This window comes from Mrakia frigida (assembly GCF_051309035.1).
Source record: "Mrakia frigida strain ATCC 22029 unplaced genomic scaffold BDY24scaffold_36, whole genome shotgun sequence".
Classification (NCBI taxonomy): domain Eukaryota; kingdom Fungi; phylum Basidiomycota; class Tremellomycetes; order Cystofilobasidiales; family Mrakiaceae; genus Mrakia; species Mrakia frigida.
The window spans coordinates 229,025-253,197 of NW_027481245.1; the positions used below are offsets into that span (position 1 = coordinate 229,025).

The 24,173-nt window shown below is 53.7% G+C and overlaps 10 protein-coding genes across 10 annotated transcripts; 4 read left to right on the top strand and 6 right to left on the bottom strand.

Moving 5' to 3' along the window:
• Positions 1-64: 64 nt before the first annotated feature.
• CHL1 (DNA helicase) lies at positions 65-3,975 on the bottom strand (the record flags this gene model as incomplete). Its single annotated transcript, XM_076643833.1, has 18 exons — positions 65-218; positions 306-384; positions 458-572; positions 641-662; positions 729-832; positions 897-968; positions 1,044-1,193; positions 1,272-1,442; positions 1,517-1,788; positions 1,854-1,899; positions 1,971-2,305; positions 2,383-2,482; positions 2,549-2,644; positions 2,713-3,037; positions 3,108-3,250; positions 3,320-3,573; positions 3,676-3,718; positions 3,829-3,975. 18 exons carry the CDS (start codon positions 3,973-3,975, stop codon positions 65-67), a joined length of 2,628 nt encoding a protein of 875 aa, XP_076493327.1.
• Positions 3,976-4,484: 509 nt separating this feature from the next.
• Positions 4,485-5,856, bottom strand: BDY24DRAFT_400979 (uncharacterized protein). Its single transcript, XM_076642025.1, has 7 exons — positions 5,669-5,856; positions 5,582-5,588; positions 5,324-5,408; positions 5,154-5,248; positions 4,985-5,080; positions 4,791-4,918; positions 4,485-4,711 (listed from the first exon to the last, which is right to left on the bottom strand). The coding sequence occupies exons 1-7, from the start codon at positions 5,780-5,782 to the stop codon at positions 4,637-4,639; spliced, it is 600 nt and encodes a 199-aa protein (XP_076493328.1). The 5' UTR covers positions 5,783-5,856; the 3' UTR covers positions 4,485-4,636.
• An 11-nt stretch (positions 5,857-5,867) lies between these two features.
• On the bottom strand, positions 5,868-9,289 carry BDY24DRAFT_400980 (glycoside hydrolase family 72 protein). The gene is made up of 14 exons (XM_076642026.1): positions 9,130-9,289; positions 8,911-9,010; positions 8,597-8,775; positions 8,436-8,512; positions 8,221-8,319; positions 8,026-8,130; positions 7,876-7,940; positions 7,781-7,791; positions 7,632-7,718; positions 7,416-7,504; positions 7,023-7,341; positions 6,830-6,951; positions 6,700-6,751; positions 5,868-6,609 (listed from the first exon to the last, which is right to left on the bottom strand). Exons 1-14 carry the CDS (start codon positions 9,204-9,206, stop codon positions 6,327-6,329), a joined length of 1,665 nt encoding a protein of 554 aa, XP_076493329.1. The 5' UTR covers positions 9,207-9,289; the 3' UTR covers positions 5,868-6,326.
• A 1,766-nt stretch (positions 9,290-11,055) lies between these two features.
• Positions 11,056-11,769, top strand: BDY24DRAFT_188563 (uncharacterized protein). The gene is made up of 2 exons (XM_076636382.1): positions 11,056-11,445; positions 11,523-11,769. The coding sequence occupies exons 1-2, from the start codon at positions 11,175-11,177 to the stop codon at positions 11,699-11,701; spliced, it is 450 nt and encodes a 149-aa protein (XP_076493330.1). The 5' UTR covers positions 11,056-11,174; the 3' UTR covers positions 11,702-11,769.
• Positions 11,625-12,785, bottom strand: BDY24DRAFT_400984 (uncharacterized protein). Its single transcript, XM_076642027.1, has 2 exons — positions 12,152-12,785; positions 11,625-12,031 (listed from the first exon to the last, which is right to left on the bottom strand). Exons 1-2 carry the CDS (start codon positions 12,594-12,596, stop codon positions 11,838-11,840), a joined length of 639 nt encoding a protein of 212 aa, XP_076493331.1. The 5' UTR covers positions 12,597-12,785; the 3' UTR covers positions 11,625-11,837.
• A 449-nt stretch (positions 12,786-13,234) lies between these two features.
• Positions 13,235-14,973, bottom strand: BDY24DRAFT_436606 (phosphoglycerate mutase family protein). The gene is made up of 9 exons (XM_076644230.1): positions 14,822-14,973; positions 14,595-14,727; positions 14,437-14,513; positions 14,277-14,367; positions 14,041-14,190; positions 13,922-13,976; positions 13,547-13,835; positions 13,383-13,455; positions 13,235-13,299 (listed from the first exon to the last, which is right to left on the bottom strand). The coding sequence occupies exons 1-9, from the start codon at positions 14,928-14,930 to the stop codon at positions 13,278-13,280; spliced, it is 999 nt and encodes a 332-aa protein (XP_076493332.1). The 5' UTR covers positions 14,931-14,973; the 3' UTR covers positions 13,235-13,277.
• Positions 14,974-15,924: 951 nt separating this feature from the next.
• Positions 15,925-17,317, top strand: BDY24DRAFT_400988 (Calcipressin-domain-containing protein). The gene is made up of 3 exons (XM_076642028.1): positions 15,925-16,331; positions 16,480-17,053; positions 17,179-17,317. Exons 1-2 carry the CDS (start codon positions 15,976-15,978, stop codon positions 17,006-17,008), a joined length of 885 nt encoding a protein of 294 aa, XP_076493333.1. The 5' UTR covers positions 15,925-15,975; the 3' UTR covers positions 17,009-17,053; positions 17,179-17,317.
• A 967-nt stretch (positions 17,318-18,284) lies between these two features.
• Positions 18,285-19,045, bottom strand: BDY24DRAFT_400992 (uncharacterized protein). Its single transcript, XM_076642029.1, has 2 exons — positions 18,443-19,045; positions 18,285-18,307 (listed from the first exon to the last, which is right to left on the bottom strand). The coding sequence occupies exon 1, from the start codon at positions 18,957-18,959 to the stop codon at positions 18,732-18,734; it is 228 nt and encodes a 75-aa protein (XP_076493334.1). The 5' UTR covers positions 18,960-19,045; the 3' UTR covers positions 18,285-18,307; positions 18,443-18,731.
• A 678-nt stretch (positions 19,046-19,723) lies between these two features.
• BDY24DRAFT_400994 (uncharacterized protein) lies at positions 19,724-21,133 on the top strand. The gene is made up of 2 exons (XM_076642030.1): positions 19,724-19,921; positions 20,021-21,133. The coding sequence occupies exons 1-2, from the start codon at positions 19,867-19,869 to the stop codon at positions 20,761-20,763; spliced, it is 798 nt and encodes a 265-aa protein (XP_076493335.1). The 5' UTR covers positions 19,724-19,866; the 3' UTR covers positions 20,764-21,133.
• Positions 21,134-21,841: 708 nt separating this feature from the next.
• On the top strand, positions 21,842-23,795 carry BDY24DRAFT_400995 (uncharacterized protein). The gene is made up of 6 exons (XM_076642031.1): positions 21,842-22,047; positions 22,190-22,219; positions 22,809-22,821; positions 22,934-23,017; positions 23,114-23,331; positions 23,416-23,795. The coding sequence occupies exons 1-6, from the start codon at positions 21,937-21,939 to the stop codon at positions 23,764-23,766; spliced, it is 807 nt and encodes a 268-aa protein (XP_076493336.1). The 5' UTR covers positions 21,842-21,936; the 3' UTR covers positions 23,767-23,795.
• Positions 23,796-24,173: the final 378 nt, after the last annotated feature.

The window sequence follows — 24,173 nt, forward strand, 5'->3', positions numbered from 1 at the left end:
TGATGCAAGACCCGTTAGAAAGACGTATGGGCATTAAAGAGCACCGAATCAAGATCTGCACTAGTCAACTCATCCCAGCCTCTCTCTTGGCCTTGAAGAACGTCGCGATGTTCTTCACTCCCTCCCCGAAAGTCGAGCACACCTTCACATCCTCGCCGATCCATTTCGGGAGCTTGTTTCGGATCGAGGCTTGGCCGTATCGTTTGTCTACGAGGATGCTGATCATCGGTTGAGCGGGAAAGAAAGGGAAAGTCAGTGAAGAGTGAGTTTAGGAAAAGACGACGGCGAGGAAGAGAAAAACGAACAGAACAGCGTAATCTCCAGCATGTCTAATCGCTCGTCCGATCGACTGATTGACGGCTTTCATGCAGATGTTCATGTAGACTGAGAGAAGAAACATGGGAAAGTCAGCGTCCGGAAGGACAAGAAGAGGAGGAGCGTCGACGTTCGAACTCACGCTCTCTCCCAGCCTTGTCTCCTCCGACCATCTTGCTAGCCACAGCAACGTCCGAGACGTATTTCATCCTCTCCTTGAGTTCGGGAGAGGTGAGATTTGGGAACGGGAGTCCAACCTGGGTCAGAGAAAGAAACCGAAGTCAGCTCGACGAAGGAAGGACGCGACGAAGGAGAGAAGGCGAACCATGATGACTGCTCGAGCGAGTCTGACCGAGAAGAAGGCGAGGGAGAGTCAGAACGAGGGCGAATGAGAAGGTGGAAAGGCAGCTCACTTGTCAGAGAAGTTGATACCCTCCGAGAGCTTGGCTCCAACGACAGCGAAGAGAAGAGCACCAGACTTTCGAGGAGCGACGGACCCAGTCGAAGAGAGGGAGGCCTACGAAAAGACGAGAGGGATCAGCAATAGATATCGAGAGCGATCAAAACAGAGCGACACTTACATCGATCATGGCCAGCGAGTAGTCTCGTAGAACAGCCTCGACACTTCCACTCGCTTGAGGTTCGTAGAAGAGCTGTCGAAGGGAGACGAAGAAGGTCGACGCGTCAGTTGCCCGTTCTCGAGCGGACGAGACGAACGGAAGACGAACCTTCTTCTTCAACGCCAGCTTCCCCAGAAGACCCGACTTCTCCCAGCTCGTCTTGACCTTCTCCAGGAAAGCGTAGCTGGGAAGGAAAACGACGATGCCGTCCGGAACGAGGTTGCAGGCGTTCGAGATGACGGACCCGAGCTCGTCGAGCTGTTCCGAGAAAGCAACATAGTCAGTACATGGAAAAAAAGAAGATGAAGAGGAGTTGAGAAGAAGAGGAAAACTCACGAGCGTCTCGTCACCTCGATTGTCGAACTTGAATTCGAGATCTCGACCCTTCGGACCTTTCGTCAGAACGAGCGTCTGCAGATTCTCCTTCGGAATGACATGACCGCACGAGAAGTTGGAGAACCGAGAGGACTCGACTTGAGGGAAGAGCTGGAGATGAAAGTCGCTGACCTAAAAGAACGAAAGAAGCGCAGAGGGCGAGCTCAGGAGAACGAGAGAGGTTCGAGTCGAAGGACGCGACTCACGGGTTCCATCGTTCCTCCGGCCAAGACGACGCTTCGAACCTCCTCGACGACGTCCCTGAAGTGATCCGTAGGGTTGAGAAGGAGATACTTGAGCGTGATGGTAGGTTTCTTGTCGTCTGAAGAGCCTGCAGCAGGAGGAGTCGAGCTGATTAAGACTCGACCGTCGGCGTCTGCGTTCGAAAGGGAGAGGAGGAAGGATTCGAGTTGATGCATCGAGGAGATGGAAGAGTGACGAGTCGACGTTGAGGGTCGAGAGGATTTGGATGGCGGTCCTGGTGAGAAGAGAGGTAGCTGGTCAGTTCACGAAGCGAGTCGAAGCGGAGACGACGAGATTTACTCTTCGCTTCCTCGTCCTCGAGCAGCTTCTCCGAGTATCCGCTGACCTGCGACGACGAAGAAGGAGCAAGTCAGAGATAGTATCAGACTGATATGCGTCCGAACGAAAGCAACTCACCTTCACAGCTATCCTACTCTCCTTCAAATACCTCACTACCTCGAGCAGATTGACCTGATCTAATCCTCGTCCCATCCCCTTGACCACTTCTCCCACGAGCATCATCTCTCCACTAGCAGCCTTCCCCGAGTTTCCCTGCGCGGACTCTCCCCACTTGGTACAGAGATCGATGAGACCGTTCAGGATCAGAAGCATCTGCTTGAGGTAGAGAGCGTTCGTCCCTTTCAGACGCGATTTGAAGCGAAGGAGGTAGGTTTTGAGCTGGGTTTGAGCGAGGAGAAGGGAGGGAAGGGTGAGAGTTTGAGAGTGGATTGAGAGGATGGTGTCGATGAGATCTAAAAGCAGAGCAGAACGGGAGTAAAGTCATTTGTCGTCGAGGGAGGAGGAGGAAGGGAGACGAGAGGAGACGAACTGTGGGCCTCGTCGATGACCAGGACCTGACCGGTGAGATCGATCCCCAGGGCTTCTCGAGCTGACTTCTGAAGGACGAGGTTGTAGGGAAGGGTCACGATCTGCAAGAAAGAAGGTGGGGAGATCAGCTCAGAGATGCGAGTCGAGAAATCGAAGGAGAAACTAACCTCTGCTTGAGGAATGACACTCCTCGTTCCGTAGTAAGGGCAGACGTGCATCTCCTTCCCGAGAACGACGAGATCCTCGATATCCTGAACGGTGGCCTGCAAATCGAAGCGACCAATCATCAGCGTGCTCGTTCGAGAAGAGATAAACGTGCCTCGCAACTCACCAAGACCCTCTCCCCAAACCCTCTCCCTCTCTCCCCTGTCATCCCTCCCTCCTCTTTCCCAGGCAAGAACTCGCATCTCTTCTCTCCCTTCGCACTCTGAAGATCCAAGCACCTCTCGTCCAACCCAGTCTCCCCTCCCTTTCTCACCTCCTCGTTCACACAGAGGTTCTTCCTCGATCCCAACGCGACGGCTCGGACGTGAGAGGCGAAGCTCGTTTTGAGCAGTTCCGAGAGAAGTTGAGAGAGTTGGGAGTGGGTTCGAGAGGTGATGTAGATCTTGGTGAGGGTGGAAGGCGGGGGATCGGGTGGTGCTTGAGGGTTGAGTCTGCGATGGAAGAAGAAGAAGGAGTGAGACGAAGGAGAGAATCATGAGGGAAGAGAGTAGTTGGGCGAACTGATTCATGAGAGCTCGTACGGCTGGAGAGATATTGTCTCGTTCTCCGTCTTGATCGGTTGAGGAGGATGCTGAAGAGTCGAAGGGTAGGAAGGAGGAGTCGTCTTGGTCATCGTCGTCCAGTCGCGACGCGTTCGTTGGTTTCTGAAAAGACGGAGAAGGGGGGTCGGTTCGCGTCTTCTTTCTCTAGATAAGAACCCACCCGACACTCACCAATCTCTTCCTCTCCCTCCCATCTCCGAACCCAGGTCCTCCCACTCTAGCAGCTTCCCTCCTCCTCTGCTTCTCCTTCTTCCTGACCTCCTCGAGTCGCTTCTCGAGCTCCTTTGTTCGATCTTCGAGCTCCCTCCTCTTCTTCTCGAACATGTGCTCCATCACCCAGGATGGTTCAGATGGATCGGATTCACTGATGAGCTGCTTCTTGTAGGCTGTCAAGGTCGAGAGCGTCGTTCGTCTTGCGTTGTCGGCTGAAGAAAGGGAGGAGGGAGAGGAGAGGAAGGAAGGGAGATCGAAGGTCAACGAAAAGCTAAGCTCGTCTCGTTTCGATTCTTGCACGCTCATATACATACTGAGCCAGGTGAGAGTAGAGCATAGAAGAGAGAGACTCTTGCCCTGAAACGAGATGAAGAGAGAAACCACAGAGACGAGTCGTCAGCTTCGCTCGAGCTCACCACCAAACCTCCTTCCTTCGTTCGACCTCCTTCTCTAGAAAAAAAACTCACCGTTCCTGTTGGACTCTGCACGATCGCAATCTTACTCCCCTCTATAGCTTGATATACGAGATGCATCAACTCGGTTTGGATCGGGTAGGGAGTCTCGTAAGGGAACGAGAAGGACGAGGGAGGAGGGAGAGGGAGGAGGTCCGACATGGCTGGGTTTGTTGCTCCTGATATCTCGACGAAGAAGATCCAGACGCGTGGAGAGATGACGGGTGAATCTATATGGGGAAGAGGGAGAGGTCGAGAAGAAAAAGGATGGGGTCGCGGTTGAGGGTGAGAAGGGGGAGAGGAAGAGGAAAGGGAGCTCGACGTTCCTTCCTCTGCTCTCCTCCCTCCTTGCCCTTCCCTCCTTCTCCTCGACGTCAATTCTTCTTCTCCATGCTCAGATCTCCCTTTTCTTTGAGTCTTTAGAGCATCCAAAAAAAACACCACTTCTGATGCTTTTCACTCAACTTTCAAGAAGTGAATCCTCGACGGCGCGTCGGGCAAGACCAGCTCCCCTTCCTGTTCTCTTCCGGGATAGACGTCGAAGATACAACAAGAAGGCGAATTATAGAAAATGGAAGTATCTTCTAGTAGATATGAGGAGTTCTCGATCACCAAACTAATCTAGAGACCGAGAAAAGAAGAAATCCAGACGACGACGGATGGAGTCCTATGGAGCGATGAAGACGGAGCTGATCAGGAGAGAAGTACGGTGGCGAAGTAGAATTAATAGATAGATACAGCGGGGAGAAAATAGGTGGGTAGCGTAAGTAGGGAAACATGAAAGAAGAGTAGGATGAGGAAAACGGACGCGTCGCAACAACGCTCAGCCCTCCAGAACAATGGGTCGACTGGCCTCGTGCTTCGTGAGAGGAGCCTCTATGACCGGTCTGGTCCAGACCTATTATTCAACCAACGTAGAGAGACCGTCAGATCGTGAGCTGGCGAGGAAGCGAAAAGAAGTGAAACGGAGAACGAACAGGTCTGTTCCCCCTCTTCGCCTGAACGACTCCAAAGACGATGCTTCCCACAAGGATAGCCCCGATCCAGATAGTGTCAATCCAAGTGAAAGCGAGGAGTGCTTCGAGCCGAGAGCAGTATTGTTCGCCTGGTGAATCGAAGAGGAGACCAGATCAACAACGGAAAGAGACACGAAGTCGAAAGAGGAACTCACGAGTATACCCATCGGGAAGCCCGTACTGATATCCTTCGGTAGGACAGTAATCCTCTTTGAGGGACCCATGGACAACAGTCCAACAAACGGTAGCAGCTGAAGCGAAACAAAAGGGAGGGAGTCAACTCGACGCGTCGTTTCAATCTTCGACAGAAATAGGTGAACTCACCAAGCCACAATCCAGTGAGCAAAACCAACCAGCAGAGATCAAACCAGAGAGCTTTGACGACGCACGGCTTCTTCAGGGAGGCTGGAAGAACGAAGCTATGTGCGAGACAAGGGAAGGAAGAGGAAGACGATCAGCTTGGCGAGGACTGAAACCCGAAGGTCGTCACTTACACGAAGAGAGGAACGACTATGAGAGAGAAAGCTGAAAGAGCTGCGAATAGGATAATGATGACTCCGTAGTAACCATCATGCGAGTCTGAGGTTAAAGTTGAGGAGGAAGAGGGAGAGGGAGAGGGGGGGGGGGGGGGGGGGGGGGGGGGGGGGGGGGGGGGGGGGGGGGGGGGGGGGGGGGGGGGAACGAGGTCAGCCGCGAGAGAACGAAGCGGCGGGGAGGAGAGATGAAAAGAGAGAGAGAGATTTGAGACTCACAGCTTGCCTGTACATAGGAAGGAGACGTGGAACGAAGGAGGTCAGCAAGCAAGAGAAGAGGAGGAAAACCCAAGGAAAACGACGAACGAGAGGGTAAAACTCAGCGAGCAAACCGAAGAGAACGATGTCCAGAGCAATGAAGGCAAGGTAGGCTGCACTTCGAGTCAAAGCCAGCCGAGTAGAGAAGAGAGCGGAGGTCATGTTACGAACGAGCGAAAGGGTGGTGGTGGTTGATGGTTGAGAGCAGCAGAAGCGAGAACGACTGAATCGCCTCGTGAACGGCTACTTTTGCTTGGGAGGGCCTAAATTAATGATTAGATCATGCCGGTACCGAGTCAACAAGCTAAGGAACAGACGCATGGGGGAGCCGCGAGGTGACTGACGCGACCCAGCTCGGTACGAGGCGGGTTGCTACTAAGAGAGTGAAGAGAGAGAGAGAGAGCTATGCAAAGTGCGAGTAGTGTTGAAGCGTGAAGTCCGACGGGAAGAGACGAAGGGGAAAGAAAGTAAACGGAGAAAAGTAGAAGGTCCAACGAGGCGAAGAAGGAAAAGCGAGAGAGAGTGGGGGCTAGCTTTGAGCGACGAGGGAAGGGAGGGACGAAACCGAAACGAAAAGGAGAAGAAAGCTGAGTGCGAAAGAGGTAGGGATACATAACGTGGAGAGAGAGAGAGAGGTCATTCGAGTGTATTAGAACTAGAGAAGAAAGTCCCAAGAACAAAAGAGAGAGAAGGTCCAAGGTGACGTTCAAGCGAAAGCAACGACTCCGAGAGCGACGGCCACCAGCGACGCGAATCCTGCTCCTGCAACTCTGCTGCTAGCTCCACCAGTGTTTCCCGACGCAGAAGTACCCGAGGCGGCAGCTCCAGTGGTGGTTCCAGTAGTCCCAGCAGGGGAGGTAGCAGAAGGGACGGCGGAGGGAGTGAAGACTCCTCCGACGGGGATCTTGTCCAAACAGGCTTGAGCGACGGTGGAGGCTTCGGAGGCAGATCTGGGAGCGTCGGGGTTGATGGTTGCGTTTCCGGCGAAGCTGAGCGAAAGAGGGAAGAAGAGCGACGGAAAGTCAGAAGGTGATTCGGGCATGAAGAGATGCGACGACGGGAAGACAGAGATAACTTACTCGCAGGCCTCAGCGTTGTAGTTGGTGAAGACGTAGTGAGCCGAGTAGACGTCTAAAGAGGGAGAGAGAGGGAGGAGGCGGGTTCAGTGAGGTGGCTTTCAGAGGGAGAGGAAGAGCAGAGAGAACTGACAGCTGAGCTTGATGTCGGCAGCGCAGAACGAGAGGGCTCCGTAGGTTCCAGTAGCTCCATCAGCGGCGATGGTGGTGCAAGTAGCAGTGGATCCGTCTGATCCGAGCAAGGAGCATCCGTAGCTGCGAGTGAGAAAGAAGAGCGAGGGTCAGTGAACGCGTCCAGTCCCTCTGGAGCTTGAACGAAGACTCACTTGAGCTGCTCTCCAACGATCACGGGCTGGGCAGCAGTGACAGCTCGCCTGACACAACTGAAGGCAGACTCTTCGAGGCACTGGCAGACGCTGAGGTCGGGAGTAGGAGGAAGGACGGTGCTGGCGTTGAAGTCGGCGCTCTGGGTAGGGCACGAAGGAGAGGCGGCGTTGGAGACGGAGGATTGAGCGGGAGTGGTAGGGAGGGTAGCGTTGGAGAGTTGAGAGACGAGGTTCTCGAACTCGGTGGAGACGGTGACGGTAGTGTTATCGGCGGAGAGGGTGATCATTCCAAAGGCGTCGGTGGTAGGGAAGTAAGAGACTGAGAGGAGGGAAGGGAGAGGTCAGCTTCGGCTCCTCGCGTCTCGAGGTCTCAGAGGATCGAAGAAGACTCACAAGCAATTCCTCCAGACCACTCATCCGAAACGGGAGACGAGTAGAGGATGGGAACCTCGCTCCAAGTCCTGGTTCCAGCGGTGTTGCATCTGAAGGAAAGAAAAGGAAGGGAGAAGGTCAACCTCCGTGTCGGCGACCTTCTGTCCCAGATCTCGAGGCTGCTCCTCTTCCTATTCGGGCTATCCAAAAAGAACGAAGAAATGATCTTTGACTCACCCGTACTCGGAGAGGTACATAGGGATCGTAAGGTCGGCGAAATCGTTCAGAGTTCCCTGCCACCCACTCAGCCCAACGTCTCCGCACCTGTGGAAGGAAAGAAGGTCAGCAGAGGAACGAAAAAAGGTAGTAAGAGAAGAGAGACGAACAGCTCGTAGTTCTGAAGAAGGACGAAAGCAAAGAGAGTCAAGGTCAGATATCGGTTGAGAGGTGAAGGAGGAGAGAGGAGACTTCAAGCACTCACGTTGAGTCCGTAGATGTCGATCGAGGTATCGTCCGATTCACAAGAGAGGTAGGTAGCAAGAGCGTCTGCGAGAGCGAAGTAGCAGAGCGGTCAGCACAACGCGAAAGGCGATGGGCGTTGACCTCGATCTTCGAAGCAACGACGACTCACTCCTCCACGAAACAGGTCCATCTCCCGATGTGTACGAAACGAGCGCCTTGGAGCTGATGGACTTGAGGAAAGCCTTGGTATCTCGAGCAGCAGCTTTGACGAAAGCTAAGGAAAGACGAACGGATATAGAACGAAAGGAGGGGTCAGTCGAGTTTCGACGACGAGCAGGAAAGACAAAAGCGGGCGAGGACGTACGAGCGACCTGAGTGTTGGTAGGGAGGTTGACGACTTCGTTACCGACGTTGAAAGCGAGGACGTTGTTGTACTTTGAGAAAGTGGTGATGGTCGTGGTGTCTGCGAAGAGAGGAGGGAAGGAAGGGGGGAAGCGAAGCAGGGGTTAGTTGAGCTTAGCCGGTCGACGAGGCTCGAGCAACATGAGACAAGATAGGAAGAAGGAAGTTTTTACGCACAGAGACCCAAGAGATCAGTGTTCCAAGAGGGATCAGCTCGGTTGATGGATCCGTTCAGAGGGAGAGCCAAGTCGATGCTGTTCAGGGAGAAGAAGGGAGGAAGAGAAGCATCGCAAAAGTCAACAACAGAAGCCCTGCCCTCGCTTCGTTCCGAGACGCACATGGTGTAGATTCCTGCTCCCTCGAAGGCAGCCATGCAGGCATCGTGGTTCAGACTCGAGTTGACCGAGTAGACTCGCACGACGTTGACTCCGAGAGACTGAAGGTAAGGCAGATCTCGAGCGCAAGCGTCTCCTTGGGCGAGAGGGTCGACGTAAGAATCGGGTTCAGGGTAGCCTCCCTGGAAAGAAGAACAGACCAAAGAGAGAAAGCATGGTCAGTATACGAGCCAACAGAGAGGGTGGTATCGAAGAAAGAAGTAAAGCTTCGTCGGAGGAAGGAAGAGAAGGAAGGAGGAGAAGCTGGACCGACTCACGTTAGCAGCGTTGGCCTCGGACTCGGCAGCAAGCGTTCCAGCCTCTTGATAGGCGATACCCTTGAGAAGGAATCGAGTCCCACTCTCGTCGTAGAGGAATCTATAGAGAGGGAAAGAGAGAAGAGCAAGTGGGTGAGCTTGGAAGGAAAGGAGGGAAGGAAGGAAAGGAAGGAGCTCGACCGACGTCCTCCCTTCGTCCTTGAATCGTGAGTCACTCACTTTCCTTGCCGAGTGATAGCTGGCAGAGCAGAAACAGCAGCAGCTGAGAGGAGGAGAGCGGAGGCGAAAAACTTCATCGCGAGCCAAGGAGGGGGGAGGGAAAGGGAAAGGGAAGGGAGGGAGGAGAAGGAAGGGAAGGAAGTGGTTGAGGAGGCAGGTTGGTCACTCGATCGAACTTCTCCCTTTCCATCGGGCCTGAATTGAGATCTTGGGTGTCCAGCCTCAAGTTTTTCTTGGCTGGGAAGATTTTCGAGGTAGGGAAGTCTTTGAACACCGGCGAGACACAGCGATCTCTGCGAAGGAAGAAGGCTGAAAAATCTCGTCAAGAACAACAAGAGCCGACGTCCTCCCTCCTTCCCCACAACAAACTTCTCGCCGACGCGTCGGTTCTTTGTTCAAGCTCTTATCACTCTTCGAAACACGCTGAGGTTTGAACAAGCCCACGCTCGCTCTGGTAGAAGACGTCCCTGGTTAACAGTGCCCGTAGGATGAGATCGGGAGCGGTAAGATGACAACCAAACGACGCGTCGTCGAACGCGTCTCTTCTCTCTCCGTCGAGATAATATCACTTCAGGAACTTGACCTATTCGCCATGAAGGGATACGATGAGATCTAGATTTGACCTCAGCGGGATCAAGCGAGAGCTATCCTTCGGGCATTGGACTCGAGCGAGATCCTCGTCGTTCTGAGAGAAGGCTCAGGAAGTGAGGGACGCGATCTCGCCTCTTCCGACCCCAGCAATCTGTCTTTGGAGAACGAGATACTGAATCTGGACTCTTCTTATATTCGCTGCGCTTCGCTGAAAGATACAAAAAGCTGGAGTTTCGTGCGATTTCGAGGTTCGACATTCGACTTCCATCTCGTTCCCATCTCCCATCTCCTCTTCTTCTTCACACTCCTTCCTCCACCCCGTCTCTCTTTGGGACCAGCCCTTCCAGAAATTCTACCCTCTACTCTCTAGCTCATCAACTAGTCCAACTTTCTCTCAAACTTCCATGGTCTGCTGTTCAAAGCGAGCATCTCGTCCATCTCGCGTCCATCTCCTCCCCCCCCTCCCCAACCGAAATGATGAGAACCATACTACCGAATTCTTCATAAACCTCTCACGAGAGCACTTGATGATTAACCTGTTATACAACAACTTTCCTAATACCCATACCCCTTCGTCCCATCCTGTGTCCTTTCTCGTCTCGTCGCGCGCTTTTCTTCGTTTTTACTGACCTCTCTTCTTCTTCTTGCTCTTGTTGAACGAACCGACACGAAGAGGGCCCTTCAAAGACTTCTTTCCTACTACCCTATAGTATGAAGTTTGCTTCTGACGAGCCAACGTCGAAAGGAACGGAACGAGGACAGCGAAGAGGGCGGGAGGGGGATGTTCGTTCCTCCTTGTTGAGCCCAACATCTCGCGAAGAGAGGTTCTGGAAGGCGGAACTGCGAGTTGAAAGACCGTTCTAGGGTGCAGATGGTGGGAGAATAAAAAGGGGAGAGAGTCGGAGAGCGAGGGCGACAGGGTCGGTGCAACGCAAGATCTGCGAGAGGAACTCGAGCCCGATTTCTTGGGGGAGACCGAGAGGAAGACCGAACTGAGCGATAACGGCATGCTGGGTTGTAATGAAGAAAAGCCTTCAAAAAGGCTGGCGAAAGATCGTGGTTGGGGTAGATCAAAGGGAAGGAAGGTCGAAGCTCACCTCGTTTTTGATCTCAAACGGCCATCTCCCTCTCACCAGATTTTTTTGCTCGCTCACATCTCCAAGTAGACCCTGAACTCAGAACTTCAACCTCAGCAAGGAAGCTTTTCCATCGCTGATCTCGATCGCTTCTAGTTCACGCCTCCTCTCCTCAGCCTCCCTCCTCCTCTCTCGCTCCCCTTCGCTCCTCCCCCTCTTTCCTCGAACCCCAGCGAGGATGACGGGGGTCAGTTCTCCTCTCTTTCAAGGCTGCCAGAAGAGTCGATCCTCGTAGCCCACGTTCGAAGTACTCTCCTTTCAAACCACCAGCAACGAACCCTCACGAACGAGCTCACGCTCAACTCTCCTCCCTCCTTCATGACCCCTCCCTCGACCTCCTCCTCCTTCTCCTCCCACCTTCCAGGCTCCTACCCTGCGACCACCTCCTTTTCAAAAGAGCAGCTCGACTCAACAACATCCTGTAACGACCAACTCCTCCACCTTCGAATCACCTCGGAGCTCAACAGAGACCGTTCAGCAGGTCCGAGGAAACGACTTCGACAAAGGAGGGTCCTCGTGGGCTGCCTTTGCCTCGTCGTTCAGATATGGAGCGCTTTGCTCGCTGGGAGATACTTGGTTGGGTTCTGTCGTGAGCTCTCTTTCTTCCCTTCCCTCTTTCTGTGGGCTAGCTGGACTCTCAAAGTTGACGACGAGAGCTTTCCGCAGAGGATCCTTCCCCTCTTTCTTTCAGCTCTTCGATACCACCAACCAAGATCCTCGCTTTGATAGCTTTCTCGTCGTCGACGTTGGTGACCGTAACAACTTTCTTCTTCATTCTCCTGCTGCGTTACGTGAGTCCTCGAGCTCGTTTCTTCCTAAGTTCGCGTTTGCACTCGTCGTCCTGACGGCCTCTCTCCTTTCTCGCCCGCAAACAGATCCATCGCCCGCCAACTTCCCTCCCTCTCCCCAAAGCCATCATCCTCACTCTGCGAACGATTCTCATCCTCTCCAACCTCGTCGGTCTCGTCGCTCCAGCAACCCTCAACGTCGTTCTCGTCCTCCTTTGGAGACGTCGTCCTTCCTGCTCGTCGTCGTCCGACACAGTAGCTTCAGTTGGCATCGACGTTCTTTGGATCTCGGGACTTGGAAAAGGAGGAGAGGGTAGATGTTTGCAGCCTGGTTGGAGATGGATCGCCGCTTCTGCGGGTCGTTTGCTCTGGACTTTGATTCTAGTCGTGAGTCCCGTCCTCGCGGTTCCCTCTTTGCCTCCTCCACATCATCTTCGACCTCTTCTTCGACCAGCTACTCACCCAAATGCTTCTGTTTTTTTATTCGTTCATCTCCTCCAACTCCAGGCAACCCAAACCACCCTCCTCTACCTCCTCCTCCCTTGCCTCCTCCTCCCACCCTCTTCCACTCTCCTACCCCAACACACGCCCGTCGAATACGAGGAGATGTCAAGAGAAGACCTCCTCGGTCGAAGTCTACCTCAGCGCGACCACCGTTCCCACTCGCTGGCGCATCAGGAAGGAGGTTGGTGGTGGGGAGAAAGAGGAGATGTAGAACGCGTCGAGTACTTGGAAGCGGAGGGGCAGGAGGTGCTAGAGGATCGTAGAGGGGACCGAGGAGGGGATCTCGGAGAGGTCTACGGGATTGATTGGGAAAGGGAAAGGAGCGCAGAGGGAACAGAACACTCCGCAACGGAACCGAGGACGCGTCGAACCAGCGCCGATTCAGTCTCGTCGGACGTCCCTCTCCTCTCCTCACCCTCCTCCTACTCCTACCCGACCCGCACGCCATCTCCTTCTCCTTCACCCTCCCACAACGTGAACGGTCGTCGTCGCGGTCGCCAGTTTCATCAAGGAGGTCGCAGGGAGCTGTCGAACGTCCTCTCGGTTGGGTCGCGGGAGGAGGAGGAGGGGGAGGAGGTTTGGGAGGATGCGAGGGAGGAGAGAGGGAGTAGAGGTGGAAGCGATTGGAGAGGGAAGGTTGAGGTTGGGATGGGGAGGTAGGGATCGAGGGAGGGAGCGATACGATACGAAACGAACGACTGAACAAACGAACGAGACGAACAGGCTATTACATTGAACGAACACTTGTCCTGCCATTTTACTTATCTCTTCACATACATACATACCTATCCAGATGTATATCTCACGACTCCTATGTATCTTACTCAACTTGAGATCTTCCCGTCGTGGCTCCCTCCCACTTGATCGAGCTTCCCTTCAACGAGAACTCGTGAGACGACGCGTCGTTCCTTTCTGCGAGGCCGAAGGAGGATTGAAGTGAAGAGCAGCAACGAAAACAATGGTATAACATGAAAGGGAATCGATTACTAAAAATTAAGGTGTTGGGCTAGAAATCTACTGGCCTTTTAAAGAACATGAACAGAAACGCATCCAATCCAGCTTCTCAACTCCCCCCCCCCCCCCCCCCCCCCAACGAGAATTCTCTCTCCCTACTGCGGAGGAGGAAGATCTAAACGCAAGCCGGCGCGGTGCTGATTGAAACGAAAGGGCGAGGGAGTCAGCCGCCGAGGGTCAAGAACGCGTCGAAGACAACAGAGACGAGAGCAGAACGCACGCGCTGAGACCGGCGACGATAGGAGTGTTGGTGGCGGATTTGTGTCCGACGGCTTTGATAACGACGGGGACGACTGAGGAGAAAGAAATAAAAGAGAAGGGGAGGTGTAAGCGAGAGGAACGACGCGTCTATGCATGCGCTTAATCAAAAACGAGACTCCTCACCCCCTCCAGTCTGAACCGAAAACCTCTTGTGCCCAACAGCAGTGAAGAACGAATTGATAACTCCAGAGTGAGCCGTAATCGAAACGTAAGTCGAATCATCAGAGGAGAACAGCTCGTTCATCTGCTGCTGAAGACGAAGAGACTGAGCTCCTCCGTTCTCCTGGTACGTGGGGTTGTAAAGCTGGTCGTGCTCGGTGAAGGAGGCGTCGAAGTTCCAGCCAGGGTAGGTTTCGGAGAGGACGGTTTTGGTTGAGCGTTGGTCGCAGGTGTGGAGGCCGATGGACTCTCGCTGAAAAGAGAGAGAGAGAAAGGAAGGAGGGTCAGTTCAACCGCGCGCGTCGAGGCGGGACCGATGGAAAGATGAGAGGGACGAACGTAGTGCTCCTTGATCGTGGGAGTATAGGACTTCTTTTGAAGAAGGATGTCTCTCCTACGGTATCAAATTTAAATGATCAGAGACTGCGGTCTTTACGAAAGAACGAACGAAAACTCACCAAGTGATCTCCAAAGTGGACGCGGCTCGTCGCATGGGAGACGAGTAGAAGACCTGAGGGAGAGGAGCATCGGCCTTGGCTTCGATCTTCCAAGCAGCGTTGACAGCTTGAGCTTGAGCGATCCCGTTGGGGGTGAGGGTAGCGTCGGGTCTGCGAAACAGAGAAAGAAAGCGAAGCGGAAGTGAGCGTTTGAAGTCGAACGAAAGGAAGAAAGCGAACGACTGCTCGAGACGCACCCCCAGGTCATGTTACCATCTCCGTTGAGAAGAGACCACTTGCAGATCCAAGCGGGAGTTCCGTAGAAGGTCTGGGCGTAGTTGTGGTAGCCTGAAAGAAGGAAGAGAGAGACGTTAGCGACGCGTCGAGCGAGGATCGGAAATTCATCCGAGAGCTCACCTTCTCCGTGTCGAGCGATGTAAATGACCTTGTAAGCCGTGAGCTCATCAGACTCGTCGTTGAGCTTCTTGATGGCCCTGTTACACAACGGAAGAGAGGAAGAGGAAGAGTCGTGTCAGAGCGAGCGCAAAAAAGACGAACGAGAAAGAGCGACTCACTTGGCGAAGTTCTTCCACTTGTTGGGAGACTTGTCTATCAATCCGAAGTTGTCCTTCAGGGCATCGTACCCGGTAGCGTTGAAAGTGGGCGAGGACTGGATGAAGAAGCCGTCGACGACCGAATAGTTGGAGGCTGAGGAGTCGCGGGACGAGAGAATCAGCTTGAGGTCGATGAACTCGAGAAAGGAAAGAGGAGCAAGAGAAGGAAGAAGGACGAATGGACTCACGAGCAAAGACCTCGGTGTTTTTCCCGTTGTTTCGCGACGAGAGAGCAGGAGAGGCAGCGACGAGGGACGCGAGCGACGTGAGGAGGAGAGCGGCGGAGGGGACGATCATTAGTCTAACGAAGGGAAGAGAGAAAGGAAAGAGCGTGTGCGTGAGAGGGAAGATGGTAGATGGAGGAAAGAAGGACGGTCCGGTCGAAAAATAAAAGTGGATCTTCTTCAGCGAGGTCGGGGGCAAAAAGGGTGGGGACGACGAACGTGTGCACTGTTGAGCTCGAAAAGTTCAACGTATCACCTTCTGCCCTTGTCGGAGTTATCAGCTTCAGAGAACGAAATCGGACTCAGCCGAGTCTACGTACGGACTTGGCCGTTATGTGTACCTCCCACGTGGCGAGCTATAGAGAGAGAGGGAAAAAAAAGAGCACGTCGTTGAGCTTCAGACCCTCCCTCTCTCCCCTCCTTCCTTCCCCCCCAGCTGCTTTTTTCAATCTCTCAAGTGAAGTGCTTGTCCTCCCTCGGTAAGTTGAGCCCCCGATTATCCGATGATCTTTCGGCAAAACAGAGCCAGCTGGAAACGGCGACTCAAGAGCGAAGTTTTGGATTTCTTTCCCTCTTTCCCCTCTTTCCCCTCCTCCTTGTTATGACCGCGAACGTTTTCCCAAGAGGAGTGGATGGTGGTGGAAAAGGGAAAGGAGGTGGAGAGGCGAGAGGCGAAAGAAGAAGAAGAAGGACCGGGAGAGGAGATGAGATTTGGACGCGTCGCTGGCTGGCGAAACGAGACCCGTCCCACGGCCGCATTCACTGACCTTTGCCTGAGCCCTCAGAGCTCTTCCTTTCAACTTCTTGCCTTGGTTGATCTAGTCTACTGCGTCGGAGGAGAGTGCTCGAAGAAGGAGAGCCGAGGGGAGAAGGGCAGTAAAGCGAGTGAGATCCGAGAGACGAGGTTCGAGCGGTCTGAAATCTTGAACACCAGAGGATTTTTAAATGAACCGAGAGATCAGCTCGTAGGTGTTCAGAGGAAGAGATGCAGCAGCAAAAAAAAAGAGGAGGGAGGGCTCAACGGCTCAACCTCTTTTCACCTTTGTTCTCCTTCCTTTCCTCCCTCCACGACCTTCACATCTCCCTTCTTCTTCTTCTTCTTCTCTCTCTCACCAAACATGTCTCCCCTTCCCCCACCGATATCCCTTCCGACGCCACCTCTCCTCCCTGCTCCGGAACGAACCAACACGCTCGCTCTCCTGCTCCCTCACCCGTTCCTGTTCCATCCTCCGATCCTCGCCCTCCTTCGATCGCACTACGAAACGTTCGGAACGATCCATACGTGGGCTCCTATTCGAGCGTTCGGGAGGGTTATCGTCGTCTTTGACGACGAGGAGGGAGCGATGAGAGCAAAGAGGGAAGGCGATCGGTTGGAGATTGGAGGGGAGGAGGAGGAGGAAGGAAAGGAAGGACATCGTTTGCCCGAGGGGACTTACTTCCCTAGACCTACAGAGGGAGGAGGGAACCATCCCAAGTGAGTATTCTTCTTTTCATTCCTCTTTTCTTTTCGGTTGATTTTGGACGGAAAATCTGCCGTCCTCGAACCTTCTTTCCCTGACCACCAACCATCTCCCTTCCTTCCTTCCTTCCTTCCTTCGTTCCTTCCCTTCTCCCTCCTCCAGACTCACCCTCCGACTCTACCTCGCCGCTCCCACCGTTCTTGAACCCTCCTCGACGGATCACCTCGAACCTCCACCGATCACGAAAAACTTCCTCATCTCCCCTCCTGGCTCTCCTCCCGAAGGCTGGGAAGCCATCCTCGAGGACCCTCCAAACTCAAACACCCTCGCCGCCGACCTCACCCGAGCGCTCGAGGCTCTCGCTTTCCTGGCTCCCGCGAGGAGAGGAGAGAAGACGACTCTCATCGAGGACGGAGGAGGTCCATCCGTCACCGTTCAGGATATGACACCCGATCTTCACTTCGACGACGACGACGCTCCGTTCATTCCCGACGAGATCTTCGAGAGCGCGGAAGGTCACCAGCAGGCCGTGAGGATCAGTCAGGTTAAAGCGACGGTGGAGAGCATGGCTGGAGGAGGAGGAGGAGGAGGAGCAGGAGAGAGCACTTCGTCCATGTTCGGCGGTTACGCAGATGCTTTCGTCGTAGGAGGAGGGAAGATCGTGCCTACTGCTATGCCTCCTAGATCGTAGTGGATCTTGTTTATCGTTACGACTGGAAACGACACTTTATGACTTGTGAGTAGTTCTTGCACAGCTTTCAGAATCCTGTCTTTCGTTTCCTCCCTTCCTTCGTTCTTTTCACTCCTCCTCTCCAACTCTCACTGACTCCTTCTCCTCCCCTTCCTTCCTTTCTTCCACAGCTCTTCGCTTACGCCTCTCTCACGATGGCATGACCCCCCTCTCTCTTCTCTCTCCCCTGCTTCCTCTTGCTCGTCGTTTATCAACCTACCCGAGCAAAAATCCTTCGAGCGAGCTCAACTCCTTCCTTCTCCCAACTCGTGAGTCCTCTCCCTGCCCTTCCCTCCTCCCCTTCCCTCCTTTCCTCCTCTCCCCCTCCACCCACTCGACAACCTCCCTCGACTCTCCTCTACAATGATGACACCATATCAGACCTGTGCTTACTGCCGATATACTGGCGATGGGGATGTGATCAAGCTTTCAAACGGCGTTTCTGAACCCCCCCCCCCTTTTCAACCCTCCTTCACACTTTCTCGTTCTCATCTTCCTCGATCTCGAAGCTCGATACTGACGCTTTCTCTTCTTTTGCTTTTCGTTGGGATGTTCAGGGCTTGCTTCTCGCTTCGTTTCTCTGTTCGAGGTCTCTTGCTTGTGTGCGTGGAGAGGGTTCCCGTCGTCGCTCGCTCTCGAATCGTCGTCGTCGTTTTCGTCGGCTTTTGTTTCTTCGTCTTGCTTTGGGGGGTGCGGGCCTGATTCATGATCATCTCAACGTTACACTCTTTCTGTTTATCGAGAAAGTAGAGAGAGCCTGGGAACGTGAGAGAAGAAAGCCTCTTCGACTGAGATCGAGTGGGAGGAGGAGAAGCTGCGACGAACGAGGATTCGCCTTCCTTCCTCACTCGTGAACGACGAAGGTTTTCGGGCTAAATCCTCATTTCTTGAGCTCTCTAACTCTTCCAGGCTTACAGTATCGACCTCGTCTGTCAAAAATGGATGATCCGAAGCTCTTTTCTCAGGTTCCGAACGAGCTCGAGTCGTTTGGCATCGATTTTGCAGGGGCAGCGGCCAGCCTCGACGCGTCGAAGCTCTCGGCTCGTTTTTCGTCCTCTCTTTGCCCCAGCTTTACTTGTAAAGCTCATCTTGACCCCTGATCTATCTACTACCATCTCTGGGAGGCAGAGAAGGGAACCAGTCGAGCCTCAGAGCGCTCTCACCAGCTGTGCGAAGTCACGCTTTCCGACTCTCATTTTTCGAAAGTCGTTGACCTTGCCTCAGCTGTCCCTTTTCCCTTCATCCATCACCTCGACCAAGGTCAGTTTTCGTCTCCCTCCCTTCCTCCTCCTCCTGCTTGAAAAAAAGCTTTTCAGCTTTCAAGCATGGAAGCTCTTGTTGTTGTGGTGAAAACGAAAACTGACCTCGCTCTTCTCTCGCTCTTCCTCTCTCCAGCTCCCCCTCCCTTCCTCTTCCGTGTCCGTCCATCTCTCTTCTCATGCTTCAACCCTAGCACTGCCCTCAACTGGTTAGTCCTCTCCTCCACTCACTTCCCTTTCTCGGCCCACCTCTTCCTATGTGCAAAGGAGGGACGGAGGTCCCGTTCGTGACCTCTTTCTCGTACCCTCCCCTTCTTCTCTATAAAGTGATGAGTCCGCAATCAAGCATAGTTCAAGCAGAGGCCTACTAGCCCATGTTGACCCTATCATCAAGAATTTAGTCATTCGCCCCTATCTGATTCCCCCTACACGCCTTCACTCCCATCTCTCGCCTCCAAGTCCATGAGCAAGCGCTGACCTTTGTCTTTCTTCCTCTTCTTCGTCAACCTGTCAGATTCTCTGCTTCGCGCCAACTTCCGTCGTGGTCCTTCGTCGTCTAGGCTTTCGTCCCAGGATCTTGATGGGCCCTTGGTTCGGGCCTCGACGTCGTCCGCTCTGCCTTTCCTTTCTCTTCTCCTCTTTCCGATGTACATGACGTTGCTCTACCAATTACCTCGCTCTTGTCCAATACTCTTGAGAGAGGAGGAATTCTTTGCTGCTCCCACGTCTTCGACTCCTGAGACGGCGATCTGAGCTTTCAGTCCTGCTCTTCTTCGATGAAGTGGAACCTGTCTGGATGAGAGAGCTCTTCGAGCCAGATGCTGAAGAGGTGCGAAGTGGAAGAATTTTACCAGCTCCGGGTGAACGACCAGCAAGAGCGGTCGAGAAAAGAAGGCTTGCGAGAGAGGAAGAAGAAGAAGAGAGGTCGAGTTGGACGCGTCGCGATCTCGAATCGGAACGACAGGTCTCGCTCTCCTTTCCCCTCCTCTCCCTTTGTCTCCCCGAGTCATCACCATCTTTCTATGCATGAGTACATACTCTTTACCAGATTCGATCTTTCACACGAGGAGGATGCCTCGGTGTTTAGAACGGGCGACGCGAGGCAGGGAGACGGAAGAAGAGAGACCTCACGGCCCGTTACCACCCCTCTGTCCTCTCGACTTCTTGAAGGAGAACCCTAATAGTTTTCAAGAACGCGTCTCCTACACGTTTCTCCATGAACTGGGTCCTCCCGAGTCCCAAAGATGCGACGTGACGTCCCTCCCCGCTCCGCGATGCTTTCTTTCTCGTCTCTTTCATCGCCTGGTCAGTCAGCCTTCCGACAACCTTTGCAGCCTGACTAGTAGTAACAGGTTTGACCCCGTAAGACTCCCGCTAATTCCGAAAAAACGCCTCCCGTTTTCAAGCTTTGGATCGTCCGACGAACGAAGAAAACGAAGATCGACGACAACGCTTCCGTTTGACTTTCCTTTTCTTCCCTTCCCTTCTCTCCCCCAACCTCCATCTCTTTCTTCCTCGACCACGTTTTCCTTCGTGATATTCGACGAGCTTTAAGAGGACATGGGCTCTTTCTCGAGACTGGGTATTTGGGCTGAAGGAGCAAACGAGCTTGAAGGTGAGCTCGACGCTTTCGGCTCCCCCTCCTTTCTTCATCTCAGCCCTCCCCGTCTCTCGAGTTCCTGACGTCCCTTCCTTCATTCTTTCTCCTGATCAGACGTAGGATCGTACATCGACGTCGGACGCTCTACCCTCCATCCTGCGCCTACGATTTCCAGAAGGATCAGCCTTCCATCCTCATCCGCGACAGGTGTCTCGGTTCCTCCCTCTCCCCACCCTCCTCCTCCTCCTCCTCCTCCCATCCTTCCTCGTCCTCTCTCAATGCCCATCCCGTCCTCCTCCTCTCATCATCATCGACGGAATCGTCCGAAATCCAGCTCCTCACCAAATCTACGGTCCCCTTCCCTCTCCCCAACCTTCCTGCTCCACCACTCGCAACCTCCCGCTCCCGTCCCCGTTCGACTCCAAACGTCCTCCCTCGTCACCTCGCCAGAATCCCCCTTCCACGCTCGGTCCTCTCATCCTCATCTCATCCCACTCCCAGCTCAACCATCATCCAAACCCATCCGGCCAGCTTTAGGAACCAGAGGAAGCTCGTTCGGAAGCTACAGCTCGAACGGGTCGACGATCGCTTCGGGATCGAGTCTCGCCAGCTCTCCTTCGACTGCTTCGTCTTGGTCAAGCGTCGGAGGAGGAGGAGGAGGAAGTTTGGCATCGTTGGATGGGAGGAGTGTGAGCTGGGAGGATAAAAGCTCGTCGAGGTGGGACGACCGGAGGGGAAAATCTGTGGGAATGGAGAGGAAACGGAGTGGGGGGAAGGAGAAGGATTGGGGGGATATGGGTGTGAGCAGGGATAGTCTTCTTGGTCTGATGGAGAGGGGGAGGGGTCGGAGTGGTTGAATTCATCGGGGAAGGGGAAGGGAGAGGATGAACGAGTTCGAATTCCGACGCGTCGCGCGCGATCAGTCGAATTGTTTTCAGCTTTGGCTCTCGTCTCCTCTTTCGGTTCAACTCCCAGCTATCACCCCATTTCTCTCTCTCTACAGTCTACGTAGCCACATCTATACTTCACTCTTCGACGAAGGAGATGGGAGGACGAGGCAGAGGCGTTCTGGTTTTGGGTTTGTTTTTTAGGTTTCCTTCTCGTTTCCGCTCCTCTTCGGCTTGCCTAATTTTCTTAGCGTCTTGTTTCTCATTTTGGGTTTTAGGTAACTTCCTTGGTCCATGCTTCTTGTCTGTAATCTAGTGTTGTTCTCCATGCTGCTGTGAAACTTGTCTTCTTGCGCTGAACGAAAAAGCGGAACATCCGACGAGGTTGCATCTTCGTCAAATTCCTCCCCTCTTCTCGAGACTTCTTCTCCGGGGATGGCTCATAAGTTTGAAGATCAGCAACGGTAGAAACTGGTCCCTGACTCCGAGATTTGCTAGGTTCGTGGCGACAGCGAGGCGAAGAGGTTAGAGGAGCGTGCGAAGGACGACGCGACGGCGAGAGTCTCAAAGCAGGGAGAATCACCTGTCGACACTCACCATTCAGATCTGATCGAAGGAAAAAAAAAAACTAACTTGTTACGCCGTGTCAAAGATCAGACAGACTAGGGGACGGGAGCCAAAAGCGAGAAGAAGGATTGAACGAGCTTCCGTCGACGCGACGAACGTCCGACTGATTGGGAAAGCTTATGAGCGTGGTTTCCTCTCCTGCGTCTGAGATAGATCTTGATAGATGATAGATACTCATACAGTCTGAGTTAGGAAGAGGGATACCCAGTACAAGTCACGTCGAGAGAAAGTAGACGTCGGCTGGCGACGCGAGTGAGCTCTCGCCTCAGCCTCTTCTCCTTCATTTTTGAAGCTCGGATTTCTGACAGTCGATGGCCTTGTTCTCACTCCCCGTACATGAACGACAAAAAATCTTCTCCGAAATGCAAAGCTCTGACATTCTTTGGTGCCTTGGCTCTTCTTCTCCTCTCGGTCAGCTTCGGTCTCTTCCTCCCTTCACCTCTTCTCCTCCAACTTCAACATCAGCACGCTCCAATCCCTTCTCTTTCCCCTTCCTATAGATCGATCTTCTCGATCATGTCATCGACCTCTCCAACAGCCACGGCGACTACGACTTCCTCTACAGCGACTCAGACGAGCGGAGGAGGAGGAGGAAGCTCAGCAACGCAGAGCTCGTTGTACCTTTTCGTGAGTCCATATCTTTGCCTCTGGCTCTCTGAGCAGTTTTCTCTGGTAGAGATCACGGTGACGCTGACTCTCTGCCTCTCCCATACTTCCTTACCCCTCTGCTGCTGTTCCTCGTCTCCCTCCGTGCCCTCCTGTTCTCCAGACGTTCCTTGCGACGCTCTTCGTCCTCCTCGTGAGCTCCCTTTCCTCCCCTTCTACGGTGCTGGCCTCGTTTACTGGCTCGCTGGAATCTTCTGGGAGCTCTCTAGGGGTGGGAAAAGTGCAGATCCGCTGGAAAAAAAGGGAGAGGAAGGACGTAGCTCTTCGGGACCTTCCCCGATGGTCCGCCTCAGCTCGTTCGGAGCTGAAACGTTTTGAAGACGTCGAGGAGTTCGTCCAGAGGGTATATATGGGTCCAGAGAGTGCTCTGGGACCCTGCTTCAAGGAAATTGGGCAGCAGCGAGCTCCGATCAGGACAGAGAGGGAAGGGAGGCAAAGCATGAGCTCTGCCTTCCTTCCCCGTCGCTGCTGCTGAAGCGCAAAAGATCTAGGTTTCTCTCCCTCATACTGCTTCGTTGGGACATAGTTTTTTTTTGTCCAAGCTGTAGTGGCGAAACAGGAGGCGGTCTGCGTCGACAGCGGCTGTTTGTTAAAGCAAGGGACCCAACGTTGAGCTCGCCCTCAATCTCAGCTCCTCATCTCGACTCTACCAGTTCTGGTCTGCTGTTTGCTCGCCGAGAGAAACGTTTCTGACTCCGTTTCCTTCCTTTGTGCTTGTATAGGGTGTCTCTTTCTGTTCGTCCCTTCCTCTGCTCTTCTGCTCGAGCTCTTGCTCTTCAGCCCTCCCTTTCCACCGACCCTTCGCTCCCGCTGACTTGTCTCCCAATATGTTCCCCTCCTACTTCAGCCATCGCCACCCGATCTTTCATCCTCCGTCGTCGCTTCCGTGCTCGTGTGGAAGCAGCTCTTCTGCGAGGGGAGACCTTCCCAGGCGCGTTCCTTCGCGCGTCGTCTCGTCCCTCTCCTTTCTCTTTCCCCCCGAACTGATAGCTCCCTTCTCTCTCCCCTTCCCTCCCTTCGAATACAGGCATGGACAACTACCTCGGACGACTAGGATACGGTCACATTCAGTACGACGTTGGGAACATGGGACAAACTCTTGGACGGAGACCCAAGATCGCCAGAGATTTCGGTCCAGTGCCCGAGATGTGGGAGGTTCAGCTTGGAGATGATGAGGACGAGGAGGATGTGTTTAGAGTTGGAAGGAAGGGGAAGAGTGTTGGTCTGGATTTGGATGGACTGGAGGTGAGTTTCCCGTTTCTCGTTTCGTCTTCTCTCCTCGACTCTTGCCGACGCGTCTTCTTCTCTTTCTTCGTCTTTCCCTTCCAGCCTCTCTCCCTCCGCTACCCCTCCGACAAATCCTCATCGAATCCAGCCACTCCCACCACTCCTGCCGTCAACCCTCTCCTCGCTGATCTGCCACCACCACCCACCTTCTTCCCTCGTCGGTGGACTGGGCTCTTTTCCCGCACTCCTGATTCTCGAGTCGCCACTCCTCCCCCGACAATCACTGCAGCACCGACCATACCTCAAGAGGAACTTCTCGCTTCGGTGCGAGGGAAGGAGGCTGAACTGAGCGTGTTGATCAAGATGCCTGATCAGTTTGAAGGGAGGAAGACGGAGGAGGGAGAGGTGTCGAGTGTTGAGCTGGGTTGGGTGAGGGTTCGGATAGAAAAGTAGGAGAGTAGTCGGTTTCTCGTTGTATCACCTGTATTTTGCTCTTTGCTACAATTTTTCTAGAGGAGGAAGAGAGAAAGGAAAAAAGATCAGCTTGGTCGTGACGCGTTCAGCCCTCTCGCTCGCAGTTTTCCCCGAGGAGTGGACGGAAAGGTAAGGAGAAGAGTTGACTTTGCTCGCCCAGAGGGTTGCTCCTCTTCTTTTTGGACATCATCTTGAATCTGTAGAGTGCAAAAGCACTGTGGTTGAGTCCCTCCAAAGACCGACGACGATGCAGCGATCGAGGGATGGGAAAACCAAGGGCACCTCGGAGGGAAAGAGAGAGTTGGAAAGAGAGCTGCGAGAAGAGGGAGAATTTTTCTCTGGGAGCCACTTTGCCGTTATCTACGTGTAGGAGTAGAGAGCTTACA